Source organism: Antennarius striatus, chromosome 4 (assembly GCF_040054535.1).
Source record: "Antennarius striatus isolate MH-2024 chromosome 4, ASM4005453v1, whole genome shotgun sequence".
NCBI classification, from domain to species: domain Eukaryota; kingdom Metazoa; phylum Chordata; class Actinopteri; order Lophiiformes; family Antennariidae; genus Antennarius; species Antennarius striatus.
This window is the reverse complement of record NC_090779.1, coordinates 19,410,731-19,430,788: the sequence shown is the minus strand read 5'-3', so window position 1 is coordinate 19,430,788 and position 20,058 is coordinate 19,410,731. Positions and strand designations below refer to the sequence as shown.

The 20,058-nt window shown below is 43.1% G+C and overlaps 1 protein-coding gene across 2 annotated transcripts in view; it reads right to left on the bottom strand.

The window, feature by feature from the left end:
• LOC137593906 (reelin-like) overlaps nt 1-4,244 on the bottom strand; it is a 76,924-nt gene extending 72,680 nt beyond the window's left edge. For both annotated transcript variants that reach the window (XM_068313009.1, XM_068313010.1), the window contains exon 1: nt 3,742-4,244. In XM_068313009.1, the coding sequence (XP_068169110.1) occupies nt 3,742-3,994 (253 nt within the window). In that variant the 5' untranslated portion in view covers nt 3,995-4,244. The remainder of the gene's footprint in view (nt 1-3,741) is intronic.
• Nucleotides 4,245-20,058: the final 15,814 nt, after the last annotated feature.

Sequence of the window (20,058 nt, the reverse complement as noted above, 5' to 3'; positions counted from 1 at the left end):
GACAAAAAGGTCCACGGAACAGTAACTGCAGAGACAGATTAGCCTGTACCATCAACTGGTTCTCTAAGCAGCCTCTTTTGTTTTTCTCCTTCCGTATTTCTATTGTGGCACTGGTACAGACAAAATACTGAATCCAATTGAATATTCTTTGAATTTCAATAGTGTGTAAGAACAATGAATATAGACAGCCATGCTGCCTACCTCAACATGTATGCCTCAGCAGGGGCTTTTGTGAGTTCTCTCTACTGACATCCACAAGCCTCAATACAAAACTCTATATGTAAATGTTTGTACAGTGAATATAAGCACTCCTTTAAGCTTTTTAACAAAAAAAACAGAAAAAACAGACAGACTGAAGAAGTCATTAGTCAAACACAGTGTTCAGATCACTGTAGCTGTAGCTTTCAAGTCCAACACGCATCACACACTGGGATGAAATAAAAAAGAGATTGTATAAATTCACCCAGTCAGTCTCTACTAATGAACCTCCATTTTCTGTATATACTTTGCTGATTTGCAAAGGACATCACACATCCATTTTAATAATTCCCTCACCAGTGTTTTACATTCTGCTTTCTAATCACAAAGAATGATGATTTGAATCAAATGTGCTTCACTGCAAAGGCCATATTTTACAATAGCAAAACACTCTTTGGGGGAATTTGCTCTCCTGCTCCTCTGCTAACTCTCGTTCTTGAGAGAAAATGAGCATGTGATGTTTCCAAAGCAGCGTGGCAAGAAGTAACAACAGTGAAAAACAGCAGTCTCTGACTGTCTAGAGATGGGATTCTGGGTTTTGTATTCTGATGTTGCTTCCTATAAACATGCGGTTTCTGTATGGAGAGCATCCCACATTCCCACAGCAGTGTTAAAGAGGTCAGAGACAACAGTTTAAAAAAAATGCTTGGCAGAAATAAAGAATTGCTTCCTGAGTGTTCCTGTAAAAGTGGTTCGGAAGGGGTTTTTAGATTATTTAAAGGAATGGTTTGAATCCCATTGTGGACTTACTTTTTCTGCTTCTTCCTCTCTCTCTCTCTTACTGTCTCTCTCTCTCTCTCTTTAGAAAGATAAAGCTGTTATGTGGGCAGTGTGGGAGTGTGTCAGTGACACTTGGTCTCCATTTGTCTGGTAGAGAAATTGACCCTTGGGTCTTAGTGCATAAACGCAAATCTCCACAATTCTTTTCATTTATGCTCCTTCTGCTTCTCTGCAGTTCAGAGTGCCTTCACGGTAATTCTGTTTCCATTTTGTCCAATACACCCACCCTCTCAAAGATTTCACACACACATACACACATACACAAAGTACCATAACCTCCATTGCTGATTTCATTCTAAAAGCTAAACACAGTAATCTTGTCTTCAAAAATACACACACGCACACACAAAGTGTGCTGCCCACACATGGTCTTATCATTCAGAAGCAACAGAGAGGCAGGAGGTCAGAAACCCAATTACTGTACAATAAACCGGCCACACAGAATGTTCCTCTTGCTATGTGCCGTATGCTGAGGTGGGTCTTGGAGACACTCACCTCCTGTCTCCTTAATACGCTCTCATTTCTTTTTCTAACTTTCCCTCCTACCACTGACGACCTCTCTCCTTTGCACTCTTTCTTATGTTTTCTTCTCTGAAGACCTACAGCAAACACACACGGCCAGCGATTCTGATGCTGTCCGCCCACCATTTCAACATGCAGCTCTTTCAGTGGTTAGATCACACATTGCTTTTAGAAGATTAGACTAAATGTAATCCAAAAGTAAAAGGCCAGAGAGAGCACCGGAGGAGCATCAAGAAAAAAAGAGATTGAAACCAAATAATTATACTGAGATAAAAACCATCCATTCTCGAAACTGAGCGAAGGATAGTAGCAACAATTCTCTCCACCTTTCCTCAACAACTCTAGAAGATGTGATATACTGTTATCTATTTCTAGGTTTTTCTGTCCTTCTGCTCTCAACAGAGCAGGTAGCTACATGTCTCCATCTTCAATCCAACAGTTGTACATATAACCCTGAAAACACGTGATTCCTGCCACAATGAGCCTGGCAGTGTGTTAAGAACATGTACAAACAGAGGTTTGTACATACGAAAAAATAAAGAAAGAAATGTAGAAATTGTTCCTAATTGCACAACCAAATACACAGTGTGCTATGTTGTACTTTCTCCATAACCATTTATCTTTCCATCTTAATACAAACACAGTAAAAAAAACAACAGAAATGTAACAATAAGCTGCCATCGTGAGCCAAAACTCGGAACAGTGAGCAGCTTGGAACCCTGTTATTTATCTGAGCAAGCCCCGCTGCTCGTATCTTATCAGCTCAATCCTCTCATCGTCATTTAAATCTCCCTCGACTTCATCCGATCCCAGCCGCGGTCCCATTTAAATCTCTCCCCCCATCTCAGTCCACCACATTTATAATGCTAATTATTTAAACCTCTCCGTGAGCTCTATCCCTCCCATCCACCAGCCACTTATTCAAATCTCTCCCCACCCGCTCTCACTACAAGCTCGGCCCGAGTTAAAAGGTGCTTGACTGAAGGGTTGATCCAAGCTGTTATTTTCACTGGATAACACTGCTTCTTCCAGACTCCTCTTCTTTCATACCCTGTTATCCCGGCCCTCTCATTTCCCTCATATTCCGTATACAATTACACAAAGTCTGCATCTGTATCCTCTTTGAAATCAAGAGGTTTATTTAGCAGGATGATGGAGGACAGTTGTCAACAGTGCAGGAACAGTGTAATAAATCCACTGTTTTCCATATCAAATCAGATGATTATCAACAAAGACCAGGCTAGGAAAAGATGTGAGCAAAGCAGGAAAGAAAGTGTGTGTATTTAGGAAGGTGGATTAATATTCTCTAAACACACAATATGTGCAGAAATCAAGACACACACACATATCCAGCTAGCAGAGAAGAACATAGATAGATGCATGGGAATGTGACCTTAGTCGGTCTGTGATGGCCTTTGCGAGTCACTGTCCCTTGTGTTGAGTGAGCGTTAAGAGTAAGTGGCTGAGCAATGATGAGAATTTGAGAGGTCAAGGGGAGGTTTTTTTTTCCAAGACCAGGAGCCAAGCTCATCAACATCACATGGGTGAAGGGACATTAATCTTTGTCTATCTAGGAACTGTTTTTTCTCAGCATCTCTCTTCATGGCGTTCTGTTTGTCCATTCTCACCTGCACCATCTCTTTTTCAATCAGTTGGAGGGATCTAGCTATTAGTCCTGTGGAGGAACCACCTACACATGGATCGCCGGGATCACGGCTCAATAAAACACCAAAGCTGTTCACGGCACCGAACAGGAGTCCAACTCAGCATCACTACTTATTCTAGTTACATAAATTCCATCAGGGGCCGCTCCACACAAACTGCAACGCTCTGCTGTGCAATACGACAGCTGAACCTCATGTGTGAAGTAAAGCACCTGCAAGACTGCACATTCATCACACACACTTATGTGTGTTGATCTTAAAGTTTTCTTTGAAATCTATAATGTAAAATGTAACACGCATGATAACATTCTTTTGCACAGTTCAGCAATAAACCTCAAAATTTCAAAGCAAACTTTTTTTTTCAAGAAAAAAACTATTTTAAAAATGAATTACATTGATTTTCAGTGAGATTCATGAGATTAATTCAACACATTTCTTTTTTTTTATAAGGTTCCCATTCTACTCCAACATGCAGTAAACAGAAAATAAAGTGGACACCGGAGGGGGGTGAGCTCACCTTGGTACTCCTGTCCAGGGGTGTAGGTGTTGGGGTTGCCAGTGATTTGGAGTGTGAGTAGCACCTCTCCCCCTCCTTCTGCCACCCCGACTCCCTCCATCTCCCCATGATGGGTGCACAGGAAGAAGAAAGGGTTGAATCGGGGGTAGAAGCTCGCAGGGGGTGTCCCGAAATCCATACTGCTGCTTCCCAAGACTAGGGCCGCAAGGGCACAGCATAAAGCACCCTCAAAAGAGGCCCGCGCCATGGCCATCTGCCCTCACCAAGCCGGGGGGCGGGGGGGGCGGACTGTGGGAGTGGAGGTGAGTGAAGAGGTGAGGAGAGTGTGAGGTGGAGCGAGGAAGGCAAAGGTAGAGTTCCAGAGGACCACTTCTGGAGTCCACAGATGAGTCCAAAGTCCAAAAGTGTGTGTGTGTCTGAGTGTGTTTGTGTTTATGTGTGTGAGTGTGTGTGGGCTCGGCTGCCAGGAAAACTGTAGAGCTCTGTTCTTCTGCTTCCTCTCCCTGTCCTCCCTTCACTCTCAGGGAGTTCAGAGCTTGGCTTGTGCTGTCCTGCTCCTGCGTTTAAATATCTCACCCCCTCCCTCTGTTTCCATCTCTCCTCCCACCCTCCCTCCCTCTCTCTCTGTCTCTCTTTCGCTCGAACACCAGCTCCACGCGCTGGGTACGCTCTACGAGACGGCCTCCCTCCTCTCTCTCTCATCCAGCGCTTCTCTCCTTCCTCTTCTCTACCAGTCTATCACTTTCCCTTTTTCCCCAGCCCCCCCCCCCCCCCCCCCATCACCACTCACTAAATCACTGTGTTACTCCACGTTGCACTCTTACACACCCTCTAGAGACCTTGGCCGTCTTATCTCCATGCATCTCCTGGTTTCTTCATCCCCAACCAGCCCACTGACATTTCCCTTTCACTCCTTTGTCTTCTTGCCCATCCACCAGACGCTCTCCTCCTCTCCCACCCATTATCACACCTCCTTCTTCCCTCCCTCTTCCAATCCCTTCACCTCCCTCTCTCTTCCCCCTATCTTTCTGCTGCTCTCCCACCATTCTTTCAGTCACCCTCTTTTTTTCAACCCTGAACCTCTCCCTCTACACTTTGGAGTGATCAGATTTATTTTTCTTCTCTTCTGTTGTTGCTTCTTCTTTTTTTATAGGTTTCCATCAGGATCTCCTTTTCCACAGGATTCTCCAACTTTTTTCTCCCTGTCAGACGAGCGTGCACCGCCTCTCTGCTCTAGATTAACCCACCACGATGGCATAGACTCAAGCCATAATGCTCTGTCTCCCCCCACGGCTCTCTGCTTCAGTTCATCAAATGATGGATAAGTATTTCTCTCACATCTTGTGCACACACACACTCTATCTTGTTTGTTTGGTTTTTTTTCATAATAAATACAAACAGGAATACCACACTGACACTTTTCAGCTTCTCTCTCTTTATCTATTTTGTCTCCTCGTCCTAAATATTCTCTCCCTTATTAAATCACATGAACAGGAAATTTGAGCAACTTGCTTTTGACACCACGAAATCCTTTGGTGTTTCTCCTAAACTGGCTGCTGGGTTGGTGTGGTTTAATACCTATTAGAGTTATAAACACTCTCAGCCAGTTATAACTGAGCACACTATTGCCGCTGTTTCTTGTCCAAACAGCTTGACTGACCCGCAGCAGGAGAACACAGCCAGATGCTTTGGCTCACTCTGACTCATTCTCTCTCTCTCTCTCTCTCTCTGTGTCACACACACACACACACACACACACACACACACACACACACACACACACACACACACACACACACACACACACACACACACAGGTTTGAATGTGTATGACAAAATGTGCGAAAAATATCCGTTTTGATTTCTTAATTCTCTCTCCTTGAGACATGTTTTGCTCACACAGATGGGCTCCAGTCAGCAACCTCTGGACAAAAAGAGAAATATTGTCTGGCTTTAAGAGAAAGATTTGCTCCCCATGTGGATTCCTGCTTGTCAGTTTGATGTGACCTATGTTAACTTACATGCAATGGCCAGATACACCGTAAAGGTGAGACAAATCTACATGGAAGTGCTCCAGACACAGTTCTGTCAGGTCTGAAGCAAAAAAAAGAAAATTTGCACCAGTGTTTTCATATAAATTCCTGCGCAGTGCTTCGTCACAGTCTTTCACAATTCATTTTCCATGGAGTGCGTTTCATGATGGATGAGATCATGTGTTTGAGTTTTAGTTTCTCCACTTTTTCATCCGTGGATATTATGTACAGCAACAGCTCTCTCACAAAACCTGACGGATTTAGTATGTTTGTCTCAAATTAAGTCCACAGTTATTCTGTGACCAAACTACCATGGATACCATCACCGAAAGCAGTGACATTGAAGACAATGTCATGCGTGTGTTCTAACTGTGAGAACAGCCGATGATAAGAAAGTACAGTTAGAAACAGAATGCGTCCAACTTTCCAGAAGGACCGTGTGTCCTCCCCAGCTAAGCGGACCATCCTGCTTAGAAACGATAGTGAGGTCAAAGGTTATCTCAGTCCTCCTCTGCTCTTTCTCTCAACCACTTCACAGCCACCCTCAAGCTCCTTGTTGCCTTAATTAAGACTTTTAATTAATCTAACTACATTAACACACCAGCGAGACGTCATAAGGAACTTAAGTCCGTACAGTAAGTGCAGCTCTGATAGCATTCCTCATGGCTGCCCTACTGCAGTCAGCATTGAATCCATACTGAAAAACAGACTTTTTGATTCGTTTCTATTATTTAGAGAAAAAAAGGTGAGAAGTTTCTTTTATTTCTGGTAAAAATTGAAACTTTTTTTCATCAAAAGTGTTTCATAGTAATGGCATTACATCTTTAAGATACAATCAGGAAATTATAAAACTGCTGTCAGTACTTGTGCTGAAGGAGCACCAGTAGCAAAGCATCATGCATGAGTTGTGCACGGTTATGAGTATGAAACATAATAGGTTTGTACTGCCGAACGGGAGTGGTGTAGTGGTGCATTCTGTGTGGCTTGATGATATTAAGGCACATCAGTGGGGAGCAAGCTGCAATTTTTTAAGTGTAAGTTTGAAAAATCAACCCTGTGCTTTTCTAATGCGGCACAGGAACAAAATGTCGCAACAAGGAAAACTGGTCATTCTATGACAGGCCAAGGTTCCTTGGAGTTTTCAGCAGTAATGCATCATGAACTGGTGATGGCGACCCTGGAAATCAATTCTTGGAGGTTCAGGCACTGTGCAGATAAAACAGGAAGACAGATAGAAAGACCATTGAAGGATGTGAGCCGGGCAAACAGAGGAACGTGCTGCCACCTGGGAAAAGACTGCACGACTTGATTTACTTTCAGGATGATGCTGGTTTATCAAAACCACAACGTGTTGGGTTCTGAGATTCAAGACACACGACGTAAGAACAAACAAATACAAAAATTATGTGTGCACAGTTTTTAGTGTTTTTGGTGTTTTTTAGTATTCCCTCTATTGTCTGATGCGATTCCAACTTTGAGGTCTGCAGCTCTTCACTGATAACAGTTAGCAGTTCAGTTTCAGCCCCCTGCTGAGCACCTTACTGTTTGAGATTGGCACAGAGTATAAGAGGCCTTTCTTTGTGGACTTATGTGGGAGTCCTTGAGGGATTCATCCTGCATCTGAATCTATACAATGTTCCAAGTTTACGAAAGCAAAATATCTGAGACAAGAGAGGAATTCAAAATGCTGAGATAACCTTTGGTTGGCCTTAAAGGGGTTTTGGGAAAGAATTGATGGATCATAGAGGACCTTGCTCAAGACATTATGTAAATAGATTCAGAACTTTCCTGAAACATATATCCATCATGAAGCCAACTCATCAACAAAACTAGAGGACTGCAAAACCCATTACATTTAACTTCTTAATCAGTTATTTAGTTGTATAAAAATATCATCATCTTCCAAACCGCTTTAGCTGCCGTAGCGGGTCATGGGAAGCTGGAGCCTATCCCAGCTGTCTTAGGGCATGAGGCGGGGGACACTCTGGGCGCGACGCCAGTGCACTGAGGAGCCACACAAAGACAGACAATCATGCACGCTCACACTCACACACTACAGGCAGTTCAGAACGGCCAATTAACCTGAAGCGCATGTTTTTGGAGGTGGGAGGAAGGCAGAATACCCGGAGAGAACCCACGCAGACATGGGGAGAACATGCAAACTCCACACAGAGTGGGACTCGAACCAGGAACCACCTTGCTGTGCGGCAACAGCACTACCCACTGCATCACCGTGCCCTCATGAAGAAATATATTTTTACCTAAATGAACAATTCATTCATCTATATGTCTATAAGCACTTAGCAGGATTCGGGGGGTGTTGAAGGGTTTCACACCCAATCACGTTGCGTTCGAGGCAGGGTTTACTCTGGAATGGTCGCCAGCTCACAGAAAGACAAAGAATATTTCAATAACACATAGAGAATGTCAAATATTAATGCAAAAAAATTGTTATCTATAAGTCAACAGAGTAGGTGGTGCGTGCACATGTGTGTGTGCTATGAACGTACACACACTGTTTGTGTTTGTGTGTGACCTTCTGCAGCCTCCTTTGATGAAAGGAGGCTCAGATCCGTTGTAGTACAACTTTTCCCGTCGGTTGCTGAATACACACTCTCTTGGAATTCAAGCACACGCACACACCTACACTAACACAGACATTCACACACACACACACACACACACACACACACACACACACACACACACACACACGCAGACACCTACACACACATGAATACACGCACACACGCGGCCAAGATCCAGTGCTCCAAGACTGAAGGAGCATCAACATAATTGCACCTGGTGCACAAGAGGCAGAAATAAAGAGAGAAGGAGTGCGTGCCAGGAGAGCCATCTGTTTCACCTGTAGCAGTCTTTATCAACACACACACACACACACACAAACACACACACATTTCCGTCTCTGATGGCCGCTGTGGTTTCTTCATGTAGGTCCTGTCCTACATCCATCCCTGCCAAACTACCTTCATTCTGCAAGACCTTCCCTTAAGTGCACACACGCAGACACAAGCACTCATTTAAACACACACACACACATAGTTTGCTACTGGGGGCTATCGTTCTCCATAATGAAAACTAGGTCGGGGAGGCGAGGACGACGGCGAGGGGAGTAGGGCATAATTATTTTTATCATTATTAATTTCCACCTCAAGGTTGCACCGGGGCATTTTTGTCCCCTTCAATCTTCATTCCAAATCCATTTTACACACACACACACACACACACACACACACACACACACACACACACACACACACACACACACACACACACACACACACACACACACACACACAGTCATCGCTGTCTTTGAAAAGGATGCATGCCAAACAAGGCAGAACAGAAGGTTTGGGGCACAAAAGAGGAAAGAGCTCAAAGGGATGGAAAGAGTGTGACAGCAAGAAGACAAAGTGAAAGCAGAGGCAAGAGGGGTCGCATGTGTCGCTTCATCACTCACTGGACCCTTAATTTACACTAACAGGTTGTTTACTTGATACAGCAACTGATAATAAAAGCTCCAATGATGAAGGAGGGGAGAAGGCAAGAAAAGAGAGAAGGAGAAAGAGGAGCCCTGAGGGAGCACTTCAGCTGTGATGGCCTGCACACTCCAATTAGTTCCATGAAAAGCTTGTCCCCCTGTTTAAAGGAGGAAAAAAGATGGGTGCATTGGTCAATGTGTACATAAAACCAGACAGGATCACCCCAAAAACTCAATGTCCTTACAGAAGCAGGGCTACAGTCACACACTTCACGAGGGCAGCACATGGAACAAACTGTTGGTAGTCTGCAGTGCACTCATACACTAAAACACACACATAGGGACACTTGAGATTTTTGAGATCGTAAACAACAAGAATTTTTTAAACTGAAGTTCTGGTTCAGTTCCTGACACTGAAATGTTTCTTTCTTAGCGCATGAATACTGGGCAGACACCAAAAAAAACCCAACAATTTTTCCAACTATTTTTAATTAGAAGAAAAGATTTAACTACTAAAAACAGGACCTTGAAAAAAGTCAGATATGGTTATCATAAGTGAGTCTGCTGACATACGACGTCCACATTTGTGTTTTTCCATTGTAACCTAGCCCCGGTTTAAGTCGCCACACATTGGAGAGGGCTCTTTCCATGCACACCGCTGCCACAGAAAAATTAAATAGCAGTATTCCAGACAAACACTCTATTATGACTCTTGACATGCAAAAACAAAGTGGGCATTGAAATTGTTACATGGCACCAGTTATTGGTCTGCAATCAACAGTTGTCCCAACCGTGGCTCATATTCAGATATACAGAAGTTAAATAACACAACCACAGGTATTCGCAAAAGTATTAATTCACATATGCTCTTGATTTACACTGGAATTGCCACCTTGTGGTTGTACACCCCTGTTCACCAAGTCAATGTGAACTTCACATTTGTGTTTTTCAATACTTTGTCTGCAGTGAAAACCTGTTCCCGTGCCATCACGCCTATAAGTTTGTTGGTTACTGTTTGAACAGAATAACGCAAGAACTGCTGATCTGGAGGAAGCCGAGAACTTCGGAGTGAGTGATGATACTAGAATAGTGAAGGAGTGGCTCCAGTGTTAGCTTCATATAATGAGGTCATAGTGAGCTCAACTTTTCACCTATGGGCACCAAATTTTAATAATATTTCAATCCAAGTGGATTTTTGTGCCAAAGTTGGAGAAACCCATTCAGTGCAGTTGTTCTAAACGACGTCTATTGTGTTTACCCTGGAGCCTATCCCAGTTGACGTCAGGCAAGAGGCGGGGTACACCCCACACAAGTCACACCCATACTCATGTAGACACTCACACCTATGGTCAGTTTGGTGTCACCAGTTTACAGGTGTGAGGAAGCCAGAGAACTCGGAAAGAACCCAGGCAGACATAGAGAGATCATTCAAACTCCACACAGAAAGGTCCCAGATGTAATCAAACCCAGAACTTTCTTGCTGCGAGGGAACAGCACTACCCACTGCACCACCGTGTTCCTGATTCATCTATGGTGAATTCCAGATACTATTGTTCTCATTGTTATTTTTTTTTTTTGATAGATTCCTTTTTTAAGTAGGCAGATGGAGAATGATAACATCCAGCCAAAACTCCCTATTGTTTGGAACATGTTTCACTTCATTTTGTGTTTCAGCTTTTTTAATGCAGCTACTTAAGTAATTATAAAAGTCTGAATCTAACTATTTAATGAGGGAGCATTTAATTTATGATTGCATTTAAAATTCCTAAAAACAGTGTAAGTATTCGTCGGCATAATGATCACAGAAAATGTACATTCATTTTGTAGCATGTTATTACTTTGACTTTTGACTTTGAAGTTCTCACCTCTTAACCAACAGCGCTGACAAGAATCCCCCCACTCAGAGGCTTAGAGCAAGATCCTCTTGAAGTGGTTCCACTGACACCTTAATAAATGAGGCTGTACTGTACTGTACATCCTTTAAATAACAGTAGGATCAACATTCCTCCGCTCTGTTATAAACATCTAACCACCAGACCCAAATCTATTGCCTGGACAAGGCAATGTAAACTGTGTGAGTGGCATGTTGATGGGTCACATTTAGTCTTCCTTGAACTTGGGCATCTGGTAAATCTTTTGGATATACTACAACTAAAACAGCAACACATTGTGTTATGTCAGACAGATCTCTTCTATTAGTTAAAGAAGAATTAAACCCTTAGTGATTTCCTGATGTATGAAGTAGCAAAGAAAACAGCATGAGGTGTTTGAGATCATTTAGTTTGACTTGACTTGACTTGACTGACATCCTAAAATTTACACAGCACATCTTGATGATGACGTTAAATTGTGCTTTCTTCAAAGTCAAAGTAGTATTATTTCCTCTCTAATCAACGACACAATGTTCTATATTAAATGACAAATGAAAAACATAACAGTAAGGATTGCAAGATGAATCAGTAATAATAAATGGAACACAGTAACAGTGTCTTTTGTATGAGTTTACACATTTAAGAGTAATTCCTGTACGAACATCTCTCCTTTGTTGTTTTCCTCGTTGGTTAGATTTAAGTGCATTTTTTGGTATCCACAGCAGGGGATCTGATCCACTGCCGGTGTGTGTGTGTGTGTGTGTGTGTGTGTGTGTGTGTGTGTGTGTGTGTGTGTGTGTGTGTGTGTGTGTGTGTGTGTGTGTGTGTGTGTGTGTGTGTGTGTGTGTGTGTGTGTGTGTGTGTGTGTGTGTGTGTGTGTGTTGTTTTGCAGGGCTGGTTTGAACTCACTTTATAACATAATAGTGAATTCATGAATTCAGAGACGAACCAGTAAACTCCGGTTGGACATGACCATCTGCGTCGGGTCTGTACATGTCTGCAAGTTTAAACGTTGGGGAAGCACATGGCCTGGCACAATTTAAGTGTGATGCATTTTTCAATAGCTGTGAATCATAGTTCTTTCTGAGCTCCCAGCATGGCAAAGTGCATCGCTAAGGGCTGCCTGCATCCACAGACTGTCACATACTTTATTTTTTATTTTTTTAGCATTTGCATTTGCTACAGTACACGTGAAATCTGTTCTCTAAACTCCACATTTTCAATTCAGCTCTCAGATCACTGTCATCTAGGCAAACAGCCCTCTGCAACCCCCCTCCCGTGCCACACCCCCCACCCCCCACCCTACTCCTGCAGTCATGGTAACGGAGCTGTGAAAGAACAAGCTGAGGATTATGAGACATGGTAGAGGATAGACACATGGCCACATTGTGACAGAGACAGACGGAGTGAGTGCTGAGTGGCTTGACACCACAGACAGCCATTTCCCCATCGACATCCAGCATGCCTCAGTCAGAAAGGACAGAAGGCAGAAGTTATGTGGAACACAGCGTGGCCGAGAAACACGAGAACGTGAGTGTCTGAGCATAGGTGATCGCCAAAATCATGTTTTACTGTTTGCACGCGTGTGCATCCGTGTGTTTTCACGCTTGATTTATCATTTCCACAGCTCGCAGGGCTAAATTCCTGTACCAAAGAGATCAGTGAGTTGACCTTCTGACATGAACTTTTCAGCTCGCTAGCTCAAAATTCATTCTGTTACCCTGCCTGGATCTGAGAGAACATAAACTAAGAGAGTGGCTGAAAATCAATGATAGAGGAATGCTCCAACATCTGAAATCCTACACGCACACTCCCAAAAAAAGCCTCCTGCGTTCACAGATAACTCTTAAAGCCTAATAGATACAATATTGATTTTAGTGTGGTCGTTGCAAATGTCCATAAACTTGTTAAAAAAAGAATAAAACAGCTCTTGTTCTCATCCGCTGTGTCCTGCATAATCGGAGCTGTTTGAAGGCATTGTGCTCAGCAACAGCCTGGGAGAAGTTGATTTTCCTAGTGTGTGTGATGCACAGCATGTCTGGCACACATATAATGAAGCAAGTCCATCCCAAAAGATACCATCCTTCCCCAGAAACCAACTCAGGCTCTCACTTTATCCAAGGTGGAAAGCAACGTAAAGACACGTGCAGATAAAATTCTCACGCACGCCCATTAACGCTGAAGATAGTCTCAACGCTCCCTCGCACAATAATATCATAGTGAAAGCACAAAGTGGTGGAAGAGGTGTAAATGTGTGTGCGCACACACGCACATATTTGCACTTGCGGATACACATTACAAACAGCAAAGGGGGGGAGGGGAAAGGGGGCACCGAGGCCACAGAACATACAACAAAAAGCAAGCAGACAGCCTTGAGCTATGAGCTCAGCTAAAGAAATAAATAAATGAAAATCTCATTTTGAACCAGTAGCTTCACACCCTCTGTTGGAGCGCACTCCTCCCTGCTCTTCCTCTTCTCCTCCTCCTCCTCCTCCTCCTCCTCCCCATATCCCTGATCAAGATTTTCATTCTGGAGAAAAACAAAGACTAGCTACCCAGAATCCACCTCTTCAGCTCCATCCATCCTTACTATCAGTGGCCTGTGGAGACGTTACACAAGGAGCGCAGCGCTGTTTGCGCTTCCCGTTTCCTGTTTTTACTTTATCCCACGAAGAACCGGAATTAATTTGATTGGCACTTCATTTTTTATGTTTCATTATGTAGAACTTTGAGACTGATAGGAAGGTACCAATTAGAAAAAGGCATGGATGTTACCACCGCAGCTTATAAATTCCAGACTAGAGCCCACAACCAATACATCACTGTATTATTTACTATCTAGTGTATACCAGTGTAGCTCCACAGGCTTAACGCTTGAACCCACAACCTCTTGTATAAGCTTAACTGCAACTGTAGCCACATGGATGTTGATTCAGTAAGTTTAGATGCTGGTAAAACTAATCTGGACCAGACCACATGTATGTAAACCCCAAGCAAGAGGATGAAAATCCAGCTCGGTCTGAACAGATTGGGTCAGATCGGACACAATGCCTCCAAATAGAACGAGCACACAGACCACCAACAACAGAGGAAGAAGAGGTGCAGGCGGTGGGGTGAGTGGGGACAAATTGAGACAGATGATGCAGATGATAATGTGCCCTTCATCGTGGTGGCTACAAATAGAGCGAGGTAGACCTTTGCCCTAAATTATATGGGTCAGTAGACCAAGAGCCGGTGGTCCCACATGGTGGGGATCAACAAGCAAATGCACAGACACACACAGACATGGAGCTGATTTTAATGGAGTCAATCACTGCATGATAAAGAAACCTATTTGCAGATCGACTTTGATGAATTTTATAATTCCAGAGAGCATGGAAAGCATGGAATGACAGTACAATAGAATGTGGAATTTGCTTCTGGAGGATGTTGTGCACTTGCATGTTGAATCATAAACCAAGGACAATAGCTGTTCTCCCACAATTCACCAATAGCAAAGAGAACAGAGAGTCAGGCTCGCATGCTTCACCATCATCATGACGGCCAGAGGATGTAATTTACAGCGGGGTGCTGAAACACCTTGCTGTGAAAATTGTGCATGCAGACACGCACAGATGCACCTATACGCAAAATATAAATGAGTCGCTGAAGCCTCCACTGTAGGTCCTCCAGCGTGGCGCTCCGCACGCTCGCTGATCCAATTACAGGTCAGAGGTCACAAGACAGTCCCGTCCTACCACAATATAAAACAGAACCTCCCCCATTCGGCTCTTTCTATCCTCCCAGCATTTCCCTCATTCATTTATCCTCCTCTCTTCACACCCATTCTGCTCAGCTGTCATCTCTCACTTCATCTCCTCTAAATAGCTATTGACTGTGCTCACACAGCTTTTCATTGTCTGTCTCTATCACAAATGTGTCTGCCAATCACAGGCTTACGTTCTTTGTATATTCACCTCCATGCTTTGACCAGTCCTACATCTTTTTTCATATAAACATATATCTATGTTTTTAAATTTTTTCAAATCCTCTTTTCATTCATTTGTTTTACTCTTCCATCATTCCCGAACCACTCCAAGTGTTCAGACTCTCCACTAATCTATTTTCTCTGTGGTTGCCCTTTTCTCAATCTCTGCCCTCTCTCCCAGCTTTTTCTCCTACGCTTATCCACTGTTACTCACTCAGTCTCTCTCCTACTCCTTCCATTATTCTTCCCTCGCTTCTTCGCCCCTTTACATGGTGAATCTCACACTCTTGCCCTGAGGGAAGCTCTCCGTTTCAAATCGGTGGTCCTGTAAAAAAGAAAAATTTATTCCTCTTCCTCTGTGTCACTGTACATTTTTTTTCAGGTAACTAGCTACAGAAGTTGATCCTGTGTGTGGCGGTCACTGTGCTACTGGGTCACTGTGTCAACATATGGCTGCCGTTGTGATGCAGTGCATGATAATATCACAGAACTGACATTCACTCAGGTATTTGTTAGTCAAGACTAAAATGACCGGCACACACACACACACACACACACACGTACACGCACACACACACACACACACACACACACACACACACACGCTCTCCTTACAAAGACAACCACCCAGCCCACACAGACAAGGACACACCTCATTAATCCATCACTCCAACAAGCAACCAACCGCAGCCGGACTCATTTCCTCAACTGTGCATTTGGTCCTCGCTAGATTTACAACAGCGCTCACCAGCAGAGGCTAAGCTGATATACAGTGAGTTCCGAAAGAGAAATTGAAAATAGGAAAGAGAAAGAGAAAGGGATGAGAGCTGAGTATTTAGTGTTATGTACCCTCAGCGGCTCTGCTGATGAGTTTGGCATCTAGTCTAGAGTCAGAAACTCATTGCCTCTCTGGGCAACAGCAAAGGTAATTATGACTAATGAAGTGCTGGCTTTTATGGCCAAACATGGGCCTAACTGCCTTTGTGTGCTCATCATGGCAAAAAAAGAGAGACACACTCTGTTCCACTGCATAAACATTACCCAGACTCAAAATCAAGGTCACCTCAGCAGATTAGCATAGTTTGTAAATGAGTCCAATTAAACAAGTTGCTAATGACTGCCAGCTAATGACTAAAACCCTAGACTGGCAGATCAGTGACAACTTACGTCTTTTTATGACCTACACTCTGACACGCAAATCATCCACAGGTATATCTATGAATTGCTTGCGAAAAATTAAATTTAAATTAACTCAAAGAAATAATTTTCTCGACATGCAGCGCTCAGCTAATCCCAGCAGATTAACAAGAAGAGATTTTGTTAAAGAAAATAATATTTAGCTCTAATAAAATCAATTACATAAGTAGAGAAACACACAATGGAGTAATTCCACTCCGCACAATGAAAAGGAAGAGGACACACTTTGATCAGCTAAAAATCTAGCTGCAATAATTAAACATGAGTAATGAGCTCCTCCATAATTAACCTTATCCCCAAGCTATGCACTCTTCTATTAGAAAAGAGATCAAGAGAGCACCAGAGACAGAGATAAGTGTGGGATATAAAATGTTCACACAACAGTCTGATCAAACACATTTACTTGGACAGTCGTGGAAACTTTCCATATAATTAAATGGCAATTGTAATCATGAATTGGGAGAGGGGATCTCATCATGAGGAGAGGTCGATGTATTTTGGTCAGGAGCCTGTCACGGGGCCAGGATAGGCTCATTCACACCCCACTAACCCGCTGCTCCCCATCATTTACTCCAAGCTATTTAACAAGCCATCATGCCATGTCATTACATTTGACGTCATCGTTGGACGTTTAATCCGGGCAGCGAGGGCAGAGGTTAGCCCAGCCACAATTTAAGAACCATTTCCATCATCTTCTGCCTCAGACGCAAAACATAAACAGATTATAAGAGCTCTGATGTGGACAGAACATTTTTGTTTCGGGAAAATGTATGCATATTGATCAAGAAGGCTCAAAATAAAACTCACGTACTGTATACAAGGAAAACATTCATATAATGGGAAGCTAAAGTTCATTCCAGACCCTGGAAAGGAGGAAGGGGAGTCATGGATGGTGAGGCAAATCTGCTCTTCTGTTGGGATTTAGTTGGCCCATGAATTAAATGTGATTGTTTTCAATTCTGTCAATTAAAATTCTAGTACAAAGAAAACAAACAAAAATAACCATCTCAATAAACTGAAAGGGGCTACCACACACAATGTGATTTGCACACAAAAAAAGATTTATAAACATAAATAAAGTATTTATAGAGATTAGCTTATTTTTGACTTTACCCATTAAGGTCCTTGATGAACAAAAAAATCTATACTGACAAATCCTGTCTGTGATTTACAGTTTAGGTCTTCTGACTGTGGTGGAGACGAGTTTCAATGAAACTGTTTCAGGAACTTAAAAAGCAGTCCAATGGCTCCATGAGGAGACTTTGTATGTAGATGTTTTTGGACTCAGCCAACTCTCTGTTACTTCCGGGGGTCAAATTCTCCACTATGATCTCAAATACCCCTCTTTTGGGGAAAACTGTTTGGTGGGAATATCAGTCAAGACCGCAATTCCAACTTATTGGAGATGTGATCCATTACGTGCTTTTAGATACTGTTTAGATTGTTGGATCAAGAAGAAAAAAAAAACTCCCATAGGTGCAGACTTTGGTGACCTTTTAATGACTAAAGCAAAAAATAAACTGTATTTAGCAGAACAGAAAGAGTCACCCTGTTCTCTTGTCCTCAATACTTCCTTCCGTGGGTGCGTATTGAGGCCATCACAGGGTTGCTGTAGCAGCGAGCCTCTCATAAGGAGCAGTAAAGCTAGCCACCAGTGGGAGGTTAAGCTACTCCAGTGTCATTCTGACAACCCACAGCGATGTCGACACACTTCCGCTGCCAAGTTCTGGGGTGGACCCTGACAAGGACAAAAATGTTTCCCAACTCGTCCACTGGGGTCCGAGTCTCACGCCACGCATGAACAAGCTGAATAAATCATAGAAGTATGACTGAGAGTAAAGAGCTCCAGAGCCTGAAGGAAGAACAGAGTGGATTCTGAGTTTCTTTCATATTAGCAGACTGCCCGCCGCATGGCTGGGGGAAGCTGAGCCCTTCGAAGAGCAGGCTGTTGTGAGAGAAACACTGAATTATGCATCTAGCAGGGAGGGGAGATTGGCTGCTGGCTCCAATAGCACCCCCCCCGCCTCCCATACCTCCTTCCCTATTCACTGACAGATAGATGAGGGCATCTAGATGAAGTTTCACAAGAGGTCAGCGCTGCAGACACAGGATTGATAGACACTATGGGGCGTGTTCCTCTTCCCCTGTTTTCTGCACCATTTCACAGAATTGGGGGAAATGCCATTCTCCATCCTTTTAATCCAACACAGGGGGGTGGATAGGGAAGGTCCTGTCGCCTCTGGGCAGAGACGAATGCTCAACGACACGCTAATGATGCATTTAGGCCTCCAAAATCAGCCGATGGTGGTTATGAGGCATCGATTCTCAAGGATGAATACTTTTTTTTTTTTACACACCTGCAAAGAGCAATGGGGTCAGAAGGTCATCCTTTTAACGGGCTTTCCCTCTCCCTAAAAAAAATCAATTTCTTATTAGAACTTCATCCCCCTCAGAGGAGGAATGGACCAGCATTAAAATGAAGACTGAAGACATTCACCTTTGTCAGATATGATCATAGATGTTCTCTGGTTTCCCTCCAGTTGTTATGGAAGATTTTCAGCGGTTCAGTCCTTCTTCTTTCATTAGATGGGCCCGTAATGATCCTCCTCCTCATTTGAACCTCTTGCTCCACTCCTCTTGGCAGTTCATTGCCATGCTGTTGCTTCTATTTCTGTCCATTGCCACTGGCTATACATTCAGCATATTGTGCGTGCACAGATGAAACCCACGTAAAACACCTGCTTTAAACACACTGTAAAATATTACATTCAGAGTTTTTTGAGCAGCTATTTACTTTCATTTAATGACACTATGGAGTACAAATCCTCTTTAAAGCCCAGTGAATTATTTAGAGGATGAACTAACCTGCTGCTATTGCTCAAATACATCAGTGATTACTTTCCTCTTGTAACTGATCATTGTTTGTCAGAACAGGCGCCTTGTAAACCGTGGTGTAAACCACACTCAAGATGTCCTTCAATACTGCTGCCGTTTGTGAGGATAGTACCTCTGGCTAAATGAGGTTCGCAGAGAGACAGTGTTATAGATGAGGGCAGGTCCCTTAATGGACCCTCCTGACTGTCATAACCAGCCAAGGCCTCTGGCAGAAACATTCTCCTCCTGTCAATATGACTCCTGAAACTAGAGCAGCGGGCCCCTCCCTGTCCCTGTCCTCTAGACTACCTTGCTCTGAAGGATGAGCGGCAATCAGCGATAAAACCAGCCAAGGCTACTAGATATTATAAACATAATAATAATAATAATAATAATAATAACAATAACAATAATAACAACAACAGTAATAATAATAATAACAATAATAATAATCATGAGAAGGGAATCAAATAAAAATATCAAAATCCCCTTAAATCCATCTAACGCACAGCTCAATATATTCCATGAAAAAAAATGTCTAGAATCTCACAGGTTTTTAAGACAATTTGCCAAAAGGGCTCATATCGCAATAATGATTACAAATGTTTGTTCAGTTGATAATGTGAATGCGTGCATTAACTTCTCATTTAAGACTACGTAAGCTGAAGGAGGGGTGCCATAAATTATGTCAATTTGCTCAAGGAGTATTTATGGGCTACTACAAGCTGTGGCCAATCTGCAGACACAAACAACTAAATGAGTGCATAAATATAGATGACATGCTTCAGGCTCATGGCAGGAATATACGACCGCCTCGGGCTGCAGGTCCGTTTCTGCGTCTTCCCCCCACCTTGAGCTCTGAGATATGTTTAT